The sequence below is a fragment of the Mizuhopecten yessoensis genome, unplaced genomic scaffold (assembly GCF_002113885.1).
Source record: "Mizuhopecten yessoensis strain PY_sf001 unplaced genomic scaffold, ASM211388v2 scaffold11171, whole genome shotgun sequence".
NCBI lineage: Eukaryota > Metazoa > Mollusca > Bivalvia > Pectinida > Pectinidae > Mizuhopecten > Mizuhopecten yessoensis.
Window position 1 is genome coordinate 686,549 of NW_018408915.1, and position 12,085 is coordinate 698,633.

The 12,085-nt window shown below is 34.1% G+C and overlaps 1 protein-coding gene across 1 annotated transcript; it reads right to left on the reverse strand.

Moving 5' to 3' along the window:
• On the reverse strand, positions 1-5,960 carry LOC110467353 (group XIIA secretory phospholipase A2-like). Its single transcript, XM_021524466.1, has 4 exons — positions 5,737-5,960; positions 4,932-5,002; positions 3,046-3,211; positions 1-1,251 (listed from the first exon to the last, which is right to left on the reverse strand). Exons 1-4 carry the CDS (start codon positions 5,939-5,941, stop codon positions 1,082-1,084), a joined length of 612 nt encoding a protein of 203 aa, XP_021380141.1. The 5' UTR covers positions 5,942-5,960; the 3' UTR covers positions 1-1,081.
• Positions 5,961-12,085: the final 6,125 nt, after the last annotated feature.

Here is a 12,085-nt window from a genome sequence, read left to right on the forward strand (position 1 = left end):
CCAAAAATCCATATAAGAAAAAAAGTTTAATACAGGAAATTTTTGACTTCTAAGAGGTGTACATCCTTAAGGAGCACTCATGTGGTTACAAAACTAGTTAAATCATAAAGCATTTGAAAAACATATAAGGTAAAACAAATTGTGATTTTGTCACTCAAAAAAGAATGGAAGCAAAATCAAATATCTTTCCTGATGAGTTACAAAGTACATAAGCCTGTGAGTCACTTTTTCAATATATTAATATATTTTGTATAAAATATCACAATTATCTATTATGGAATAAAATATTATTTTATGCTGTTTGGTGTGTCAATCTCTTGTAATATAAACAACAGTCGTCTGGAAGGGTTGAGATTCACAAATACAATGTATCACTGTTTGGGTACATAAATTTCATAACAAGACACAAGGGAGAAAAATCAAATTAAGGATCCCTGTCCCACTGCATGCAAATAAAACATTAGAGAATTTCATTGTAGCTTTTGAGGCATGCAATTAGCTCCTTTAACTTCGTTTTGGGATATGAATTACTGCAGCTGGAACTAAGCCTGAAAACTATCGCTGATCAGGTAGCTGAATTGGTTACAGCGACCCTATGTGTGATTTGAGGTCCAGATTTGGTCGTGCAGTTAAAAAAGTTCCCGATTTATAGTTATAGTTTTTGGCAGTGGGACAGTGATCCTTAAAAATTGAAATTTCAAAATATATAAACACAGGTACTCAACACGCCAACAGAAAAAAATCCATTTTGTCAATAATAATTATTATAATAAGTTAAACAGCATTCATGATAACGTAATATATGATATCCAGCTGTTTCTAATATATAAAGATTATTTTAAAATAAAATATAATATTTCACACAAAATTATTGCAAAAAAATGTTGCGCTTTTTGAGATGTAAATAATTTGCTTGCACAATTGCAAATATCGTAAAAAAAAAAATAAGAAAAATTATGAGACATTTCAATTATAACAATAATAGTATAATCTTAGGTAATAGGGGTTCCTAAAAGGAAATGTGAATTCAAACAATTATATAAATATTAATTTTGATGATTTGCATCCTGTCTTGCATAGTCTATAGTTCCCCATCCTTCCTGAAAATTTGTGATTTTTCTGCCTGTTTAGATGGAGTCGTTTGGCTGGATTCGCTCACACACTCACAGGCAGCTTTCTGGCTGTTTATAAAGCTACCACAGCCTAAAGCCACTGTACCATGATACATCAGTTGTGCTGTCGCATCACACCCTGTAACATTAAATATTCAAAATGGCTAATGCAAGTTACAAATATTTTTCTTTATATAAACATCAATATAGTGTCTGCCATGTTGTTTATCCGATCAGTCTCAAAAGTTGCCTTGCACAGCTAAGGACCAAGGGGAACCTACATATAAAATTTGAGAAAGATCCCTCTGGCACTTCTTGAGAAATAGCGATAACAAACTTTCACTATCAAAATCCAAGATGGCTGCCTATCAGCCATGTTGTTTATCCGATCAGTCTCAAAAGTTGCCCTGCACAGCTCAAGACCCAGGGGAACCTACATATAAAATTTGAGAAAGATCCCTCTGGTACTTCTTGAGAAATACCGATAACAAGAATTGTTTAAGGATGGACGACGGACGGACGACGGACCACGGACGCAGGGTGATTTGATAATGGTGGGCTAAAAACATAGTGAGATATCCAACAAAGCAAGCTTTGATCACATGAAATCAAATTTTCGAAACAAGTAAAAGTCCATTGTAAAAGTTTTAAATGGAAAATGCCATGATTGAACATTAGGCCAAGCGTATTAAAATATGTACCTTAAACTTCAATTCTTTGATATTTCTGTTTTTTAAAGTAATTTTTTTCAGAACACTTTATAAGAAAAAGATTTTTGCTAATCTGGGAAATTCAAAACATTGTGAAATGATAATCACAAATCGAAATTTCCCCTTTATTTGTTTACCAGAACAGATATATAGAGGATATCTAATGGTGTCTTCAGTAATAAATATATTTCACGAGTGTGGCTAATATATTGATATTGCGCACAAGTGACAAATATCAAAATGTTAGCCACACGAGTGTGCAAATATCACTTTTGATATTTATCACAGTGTGAAAGATATCAGTTTTATCATTAGTTGATAAAATCCAATATTTTACTGACAAAAATGTAATAAATATATGTAATTCTTTTAAAATCAGTTTGCTTTGATCATTTATGATCAATGTGTCTTTTTTCTTTTTTAATTTAACATGGCAAAAAAACACTTATTTTTTTTTACTTTTATTCTTTTCAATCGTATTTGTAATCTCACAAATTCAATGAAAGTCCATATGTTGCCCGCCCCAGCTGGCGTCCATGTTGATTTTCTGTTTTCTAATTTTTTAAGTCAATATCACATTTGAATGGGTGATTGATATTGTAAGCATGTGTAGAAAGTTCTCCTGAAAATTGAAATCTTCTTTGAAATCCTATCACAATGAAACCATATTTGACTTTTCACAAGTATTCCAAGATGGCTGCCAGCTGGCACCCATGTAGATTTTCAGAATTGGTTCAAAATCAAACTTGAGCAGGTAACAATTGATATCACAGCATACGTTAAAATAAATCATGAAAATCAATGCCTTCCTTGAGCTGTTATCACAATGAAACCATATGTGATTTTACATAAATATTCCAAGATGGCTGCTAGCTGGTACCCATGTAGATTTTCAGATTTGGTTCAAAATCAAACTTGAGCAGGAAACTGATTCTACAAGTATGTGTAGAAAGTTTCATAAAATTCAAATCATTCTTTCAAGAGCTTTCGCATGGACAGACATCATTTTTTGCAGATGAAGCCAATGGAACTCTCCCAATAGTAACTCATTCACCCAAAATTTCATAATGAACTATTCCAACCTCTGAATTGGAAGAGTTCAAATGTGTCTTTAGGGGTGAATGTGTTAATTGCACCTTTTGCTTTGCATGCAGGCAACACAATAATTACTTTTGTGATCATATTGGTCAATGTTAAATCATTTGATGTGTTATAGTACCTACCGTCATATTCATCTTTGGATAATTTGTCTTCTAACTCCATGCACATCTCGTCTAAGCACTTTTTGAAGATGCGGTCACAACTGTCTTTGACTGAATTACATGTGTCATAGCAGATATCATGCTTGTTGCAACACTTAGTCATCTTGGGAAGTTTTTTTGTGTCCAGCTAAACAAAAAGGAAAATGGTTACACTTGATTTTTTTCGAGATTGTGGTTGGTTGAACTATGATACATTTTTTGACAGATGATTTTTTACGCTTAAAGAAATTTATGTAAAGCTTTCGATAAAAAAACCATCCAAGTTTAATAAAAGAAAAATTGTGAAAGAGCCTTGTGTATATATATACATATCATGGATGTATTGACAGATGAAGTCCGAATTATTCTGACGTTTTATCAACTTTTTTCATATCGGTTTGTCGTCGATTAACGACGTTAATCGACGACAGACCGAGTCGTTAATCGACGACAGACCGATATGAAAAAAGTCGATAAAACGTCAGAATAATTTGGACTATGACAGATGAGGCTAGTACCTGTGGTATATTAAAACTATTCTCACATACCGATGACTGTGAAAACAGTGGAAAAATGCAATGACCAAGCCTGGATTTAAAACCAAATACCCCAGAACTCTAAACCGGTGCTCTTACCAAGTGTGTAATCAACCCAACACTTGTGATCCTTCTATATTGACAATAGGCCAAGGGGATATAACTCTTGTTTGTAATTCAACCCAAAACACTGTTAGCGTATAGCAATGTAATATCAATGCATACATTTGATAAAATTTTACACTAGCCATGAAAGTATTCATACTTGCCAACTCTCCCTATTTAGGAGAAGACATCCGATTTTGGACCCTTAAATTCAGTATTCTCAACCAGTGAATTTGCTAAACTATTCCTATATATTCTAAGATCAAATGATTTCATCCGAAAAAGCAACTAAAAATATGTCACTTTAAAGGGTTATTTTTTCTCTAGTGGGTATATATCAAATTATACAGGATCCTGACGCAAGGTACAGTAAATACCGACTTAAAATTAAAACCAAGCAAAATATAAAAAAGAAATATGAGATAAGATTCTTTAATAAACTGAAAAAAATAAACGAGAGTAATAAATTATTCATGTATAAAGACTTAAAGATGGCATATGTCCCTGAAAAATACCTTAATATTAACAGTAGTAATTTAAGGAAAATGTTTACTTCATTTCGTTTATGTGAACACAAGCTGGAGCTAGCCATGGGGCATCTCAAAAGTATACCAATGCAAGAGACCAGAGACTCTGTAAAAATGTGGTGTGTTAGAAAATGAAGTACACTTCTTTTTTCACTGTTCCCTAAATGAATCTTTCCAAAAATGCATTCTTAATCACAATGATGTTACCTTAGATACCAATTATTTGACCTCAATATTATCTACAAACAACTCCCAATTTATACTGGACTCTTGCTTATTAATTAAACAGTCTCTAGAACTGAGGAGAGTGGGCTTGCTGACAGTATAAGGTATGGACTTTTCAACTAAAAATGTTTAAATCAAATTTTATTATTTGAAGCATTGTTAATTTTGTTCATGTTAATGTATATTAGAAATATAAGCTATCACCTTGAGACTTTTCTACATGTACATGTCTATGTATGTATTTCACTGTGTTTTTCTATTTTGCCTTCAAACTACTTTGTAGTTACAAAAGTGCAAAAAAAATTTTGAATTTGAATTTTTATAATATACTCCTATTCTATTTTCCCCCCATGGAAATTTCTAAAAATTGGCATTCCCGCTGCAAGTATGACTATATTTGATAAAATTTTATACAAATGGAATACATATCTGAGAAAGACAAGGATAAGATGTGTTGTATTAAATATATAATTACCTTTATTCCATGTGAACCACAACCATTACTAGAGGGCAAGTAGTCTGATCTTGGCTTTGTGATTTGTCCGGCTATAGAAAAAAACACATTTAGTACATTTTATTTTAGTATATGAAATCTTAGTCTGAGATAATACTAGAAGTATATGTATTCGTTCATCAATATACATTATCAACTACACAGTCATGAAGTATAGACGCATTGCGTTCGCCCTTGAACACCACAACCCAGGTTCTAACTCCCTGTCACCAAAGGGAGGGCCACTGATACAAGACACCATTTGTAATCCTATGTACTATTAAAATCTGTCAAATATGCATGTACAAGTGTAAGGTACCATTTATAAATGTGTGTACATTATGTATATTCTTATATGGTTGGTCCTTTTAATTAGAGTGTGACCTAGGTCAGATAAGCTCAACAATAAAATAAACTTTTCAAAACGCAAAATCAAACTTAAATATGCATAATCTTTCTTGTCTTCATATGATAACTTTTGAAATCCTATGCATACATGTAGTTTGAATTTCAATAATATGAAAACAAAGTTGAATAGCGTTAACAAATCACTGCATAGTCAGGCATTTCACATGTCTAACAATATAATTTCTTCCATTTCTGTTGTTCTGTTTGAAAATAAATATGCATTCTTAACAATGCAAAATTGTAAACACTATTTAACAGATATATCATGTACAAGTAAGCAAATCTTTATTTGTACTATACAAGCAAATAATAACAATTACAAGATTTCAATGTTTCTTGTCTATTTGATCTGTATATTTCACCGTATTTCAATACGTACTTTCAGGACAACGAAATGTACAATCTCCGTCTTCTCCAGTAGCTCCTACCAATGAATCAAGTAGTGAGCCAAAAGAATCCATGAAGTCGTCACCGCCATTTTCACCTAGTTCCCCCAAGTTTAGATCAAAGTCGTTTGCTGCGTAAACAGTCTGAATAACGTTAAAAACAACGAAGAAACTTTGGATCGTAGCTACAGACGCCATCGCGTGTCAGGACATAAACAACATCAATGTCATTTTTTGTCTTGAAGCATTCGCATACAAAATTGCGTCAAAATAAAACACACTGGTGATTGGGATTTCCTGTCTACGTTAGGCGATTTCATTGGGCCTAATTTTAAAAGAGGCCACCATAGGGGTTTACATAGCGCCTAAGAGAGGCCTAGTTAGACACTAAATTAACCACACAGTTCCTATTTTTCTAGGTCCCTCTGGACTGACAATATCCAAAATACATCATATTTATCAACACAATTTTCAAAGTATTGTACATTAAACCGCTAGATAAACAGCAAAGGAGTATCGACTGTCGAGTTACCAGCATTATTTTATTGAGTATAGCCTATGGCCCATGTAACATTTTATATAGATCTAAAAAAATAATTATAAAAGAAGTGTCTTAGAGTCTTACTATATAATTATGTAACTATTTTATGAACTGAATTGATTTATTTAGATCTAAGGGACCCCATTGGAATTAAGCCACAATGTGGCTGCATGGGTTATCCCAGGTAAAGGCCTAAATTAATCTAATCCAATCTAGTTTTATGACATAAATAACTTATAAATAACATCTGTGATAAAATATATATTTATGTCAAATCTTCAAAATGTGATATACGTGTATCACTTGCCTTTTACCTGAATAAATATTATAATTATCAATGGCACATCTTACCTTTTTTTTATGAAAATCGATATGTATACATGCATAAAAACCGCATCGCTGATCTCAACGATGCCTTTTCAATCATACTAAAATTCTTTTTTTTTAAATATGCTTCCACTGAACATTTTAATCCTAAGTATTTGAGATTCAGAACTTTGTTAAATCATATATTCAAGTAGCACCTTAAAATGCTCCAGGTCCCAATAAAAATAAAATCAATCCCAGTTCCACCTATTAAACACACATTTAGAGAATTCTTTGATGGTGAGCCAACATACATGGTTGTTTTACGCTATAACAAGTGTGTGAACAGGAAATGCAAACCTTAACTGAATGAATAAATATAATTGCGATTGTTTTTACAAATGATACAGATAATAATTTTACGTGAATCATTTGTGTCCAAAGAGGTTAACAGGTAAATCATTTAAAAGTCGGTGCGGTTTCAGAAATCCAAGTTCAAGACTAAAAGCCATACTCCGAACCTTTGAGAGTAGATGTGCGGGGCCGAGAGATTACAGGAGAGGAAAATGCACGGCCAGACAGGGGTTCGAAATCTGGGACCCTCCGAACCCTAGACGAACGCTCTACCAATTGAGCCATCTGGACGCCGGCGAATGACCCAGTCCCTTGCCGCTACACACCAAACTTATTTTGCCGAATTTGATGACATAATGGTCATGACCGATTGTTAATATTTTTCAGAGTGATACAAAATTCAAGATGACCACCATTGCATCTTACTTGCTTATTTTTTTTCACATTTTTTTTGTCACTTTCACAAAACTTGACAAAAGTGAGCCTCTCAAGGCCTTGACCAAGTATTAATCAGTTTTGGTCGATTCTCATCAAATATTACACCACAGCTTCCATGCATAGACATTTACAGTTTTTTTTCAACTGTCACAAGGCCAACCGTATCCAAGTTTATAAGTAATGTTCTCATAACCCAAAATAAGTGTTCTTATTTCCGAAGCTGATTCGAAATCCAAGATGGCTGTTGGTTATCAATGTCCTATGACTGGCAGATTTTTTTTTCCGACTTCTTCGTAAGCTCAATTGATGTGAATAATGCTTTTCTAGACCTACCAGGTATTGCTGCATCATTATTTTTTTCAGACTGATACGAAATCCAAAACGAAGCCATATTGTCTAGAACATTTAGATTGAACCGTTTTAGTTTTTCGCGATACAAATGGTTGATCCGGTTGGACCAGAGTTGTTCGTTTATGAAATAGAGGTCGGACCTAATCTGATGCTGCTTTCAGGCGAGCTTTGACAAAGCATTATAACTGGCCTGCATAAACATTTGTAGATCCGCCAGAATTTTAACCCGAAAATGTTACTTTTGAAAAACAAACAAACCGCTTGTTCCGCATAAACGAACAGACCCGCCGGTAATTTCCAGGCAGGGCCTAACATTAGCTTGATTTTAATCAGATTTTGTGCAGTACCTTTGGTTTTCTTTCATAAAGTCTTGTTATTGTTTTAATAAAAGTCTGATATGACTCAAATTAAAGGATATTTTTCAACACTATGTGTTAATTTATGAACAAAATAGAATCAAGTGAACGATACATGTACGATGGACTGTTACATGTAAGTAACGTGGCATCAGTACATCCAAGTCCGTGGTATGACACAATGCTGTGCGGATAATTCACGTGGAAATAAAATAAATAGATAAAAAAACCATCAAAGAAACAGACAGACGGACCTTGTAAATAAACCATAACGGGTAGAAATAATTGAACATTTGTATCGTGTGCGAGTGACAGACGTTATGTCTCAAAAAGGGGAGGTAACTAGGGTGATCCTACATTTGTTTTGAAGAACGACCCGCTCAGGCTATACTCATCAACATGTGACATTGACACGGTTAAAATAAGCCTAATGCTTTTGTTTTCCCTATTCATTTCGTGGTTTATGGTGAAAATACGTTTTATCAAATAGGAGTTCATGTAAGTAAAACATACATATGATATTTAATCTATTATGACTGTATTTCTGAATATATTGAACGATTGTTTTGTAAACATAAAGTATAAAAAGTAAACGTGAAGTACACACATGTTGTGCACGAAATAAACCTGCAGTACAATTGTATATACAGGAAAACATGGTATAAATAAAGTTAACATAGGATACACACAGTAAATATAGAACACACACAGAAAACAAGGTAAACAAAGTATATATGGATTGCATACGGTAAAGATCGAACACACGGTAACTATGGAGCACACACTGTAAATATAGAACACAAACAGAAAACAAGGTAAACAAAGTATATAATGATTGCATATGGTAAACATCGAACACACAGTAACTGTGGAGCACACGCTGTAAATAAAGAATAGAGACAGTAAATATGGAATACACACAGTAACCATTGAGTACACACCGTTGATATAAAACTAGAGACAGTAAATATGGAACACATACGGAAAAAAATGAATACACACAGTAACAATGGAGTATACACAATACACATGGAATATATAAGTAAACACGTAGTATACACTGTTAATATAGAATACAGACAGTAAATATGGAAAAAAATACACTGGACATGGGTATATACAGCAAATATGGCGTACATGTTCAACATGGAGTACACACAGAAAACATTGAATACACACAGAAGGGTTGGCAAATAAACATGGTGTTCACACGGTACATACAGAATACAAAGAGTACATACGGAGTAACCACAGCAAACATGGCGTACACACAGAAAACATGGAATACAGACCGTTATCACGGAGTTCACAAGTAAGCATTGGGTACACACAGTAAATATAGAGTACAGAGGGTAGATATTGAATAAAAACAGCAAACATGTCGTACACAGTAAGCATGTCGCAAAAAAAGCAAACATGGAACATACACGGTAAACACTGTGTGCACACCGTAAATATAGAATAAAGAGAGTAAATATGGAATAAACAATCAACATGGGGTACACACAGCATAAATGATGTGCAGAGTAAACATGTCTACTGTGTGTGCCATGCTAACTGTATGCCAACTGTGTGTGCCATGTTAACTGTATGTCTATTGTGTTAACATGAAGTACACACAGTAGATAAAGTTAAAATGGAGTACACACAGTAGACATACAGTTAACATGGATTACACAGTAGACACAAAGTTAACACGGCACATATACTAGACATACAGTTAACAATACACACACAGTAGACATACAGTTAACATAGAACACAAAGTAGACATACAATTAACATGGCACACACAGTAGATTTACAGTTAACATGGCGCACACAGTAGATATACAGTTAACATGGCGCACACAGTAGACATACAATAAACATGGAACACACAGTAGACATACAATAAACATGGCGCACACAGTAGACATACAATTAACACGGAACACACAGTAGACATACAGTTAACATGGAACACACAGTAGACATAAAGTAAACATGGCACACTTAGTAGACATACAGTTAACATAGACTACATACCGTTAACATGGCACACACAGTAGACATACTGTAAACATAGACTACATACCGTTAACATGGCACACACACTAGACATACAGTTAACATGGCACACCCAGCAGATATACAGTTAACATGGATTGAACTGTAGACATAAGTTAACATGGAGTACAAACAGTAGATAAAGTTAACATGGAACACACAGTAGACATACAGTTAACATGCATTACACAGTAGACATTAAGTTAACACGGCACATTCACTAGACATACAGTTAACATTGAACACACAGTAGACATACAATCAACATGGAACACACAGTAGATATACAGTTAACATGGAACACACAGTAGACATACAGTTAATATGGATTACACAGTAGAAATAAAGTTAACATGGCACACACACTAGACAAACAGTTAACATGGAACACACAGTAGACATACAATTAACATGGAACACACAGTAGACATACAGTTAACATGGCACCCACAGTAGACATAAAGTTAACACGGCACACATACTAGACATACAGTTAACATTGAACACACAGAAGACATACAATTAACATGGAACACACAGTAGATATACAATTAACATGGAACACCCAGTAGACATACAATTAACACGGAACACACAGTAGACATACAGTTAACATGGCACACTTAGTAGACATACAGTTAACATAGACTACATACAGTTTACATGGCACACACGTTAGACATACAGTTAACATGTATTACACAGTAGACATAAAGTTAACACGCCATACACACACACTAGACATACAGTTAACATGGAACACACAGTAGACATACAATTAACATGGCTCATACAGTAGATATACAGTTAATATGGATAACACTGTAGACATAAAGTTAACACGGCACACACACTAGACAAACAGTTAACATGGCACACACAATAGATATACAGTTAACATGGCACACACAGTAGATATACAGTTTACATGGCACACACGTTAGACATACAGTTAACATGTATTACACAGTAGACATACAATTAACATGGAACACACAGTAGAAATACAGATAACATTGCACCAACAGTGGACATACAGTTAACAATACACACACAGTAGACATAAAGTTAACATGGCACACACACTAGATATACAGTTAACATGGAGTACACACAGTAGACATACAATTAACATGGAACACACAGTAGAAATAAAGATAACATTGCACCAACAGTGGACATACAGTTAACATTGCACACACAGTAGACATACAATTAACATGGCACATACACACTAGACATACAGTTAACATGGAACACACAGTAGACATACAGTTAATATGGATTACACAGTAGACATAAAGTTAACACGGCACATACACTAGACAAACAGTTAACATGAAACACACAGTAGACATACAATTAACATGGAACACACAGTAGACATACAGTTAACATTGCACACACAGTAGACATACAGTTAATATGGATTACACAGTAGACATAAAGTTAACACGGCACATACACTAGACAAACAGTTAACATGAAACACACAGTAGACATACAATTAACATGGAACACACAGTAGACATACAGTTAATATGGATTACACAGTAGACATAAAGTTAACACGGCACATACACTAGACAAACAGTTAACATGAAACACACAGTAGACATACAATTAACATGGAACACACAGTAGACATGCAGTTAACATGGCATACACACTAGACATACAGGTAACATTGAACACACAGTAGCCAAACAATATGTAACACATAGTAAACATACAGTTAACACGGCACACATACTAGACATACAGTTAACATGGCACCCACAGCAAACATACAATTAACATGGCACACACAGAAGATATACAGTTAACATGGAACACACAGTAGACATACAGTTAATATGGATTACACAGTAGACATACAGTTAACATTGAACACACAGTGGACATAAAGTTAACATGGCATCCACAGTAGACATACAGTTAACATGG

Coding starts and splice junctions, on each gene's coding strand:
- LOC110467353 (XM_021524466.1), bottom strand. CDS start 5,941: ATGGCGTCTGTAGCTACGATCCAAAGTTTCTTCGTTGTTTTTAACGTT. Junction 3,212..4,931: donor GTGGTTCACATGGAATAAAG/GTAATTATATAT, acceptor CTTTTTGTTTAG/CTGGACACAAAAAAACTTCC. Junction 1,252..3,045: donor ATCCAAAGATGAATATGACG/GTAGGTACTATA, acceptor TTAATGTTACAG/GGTGTGATGCGACAGCACAA.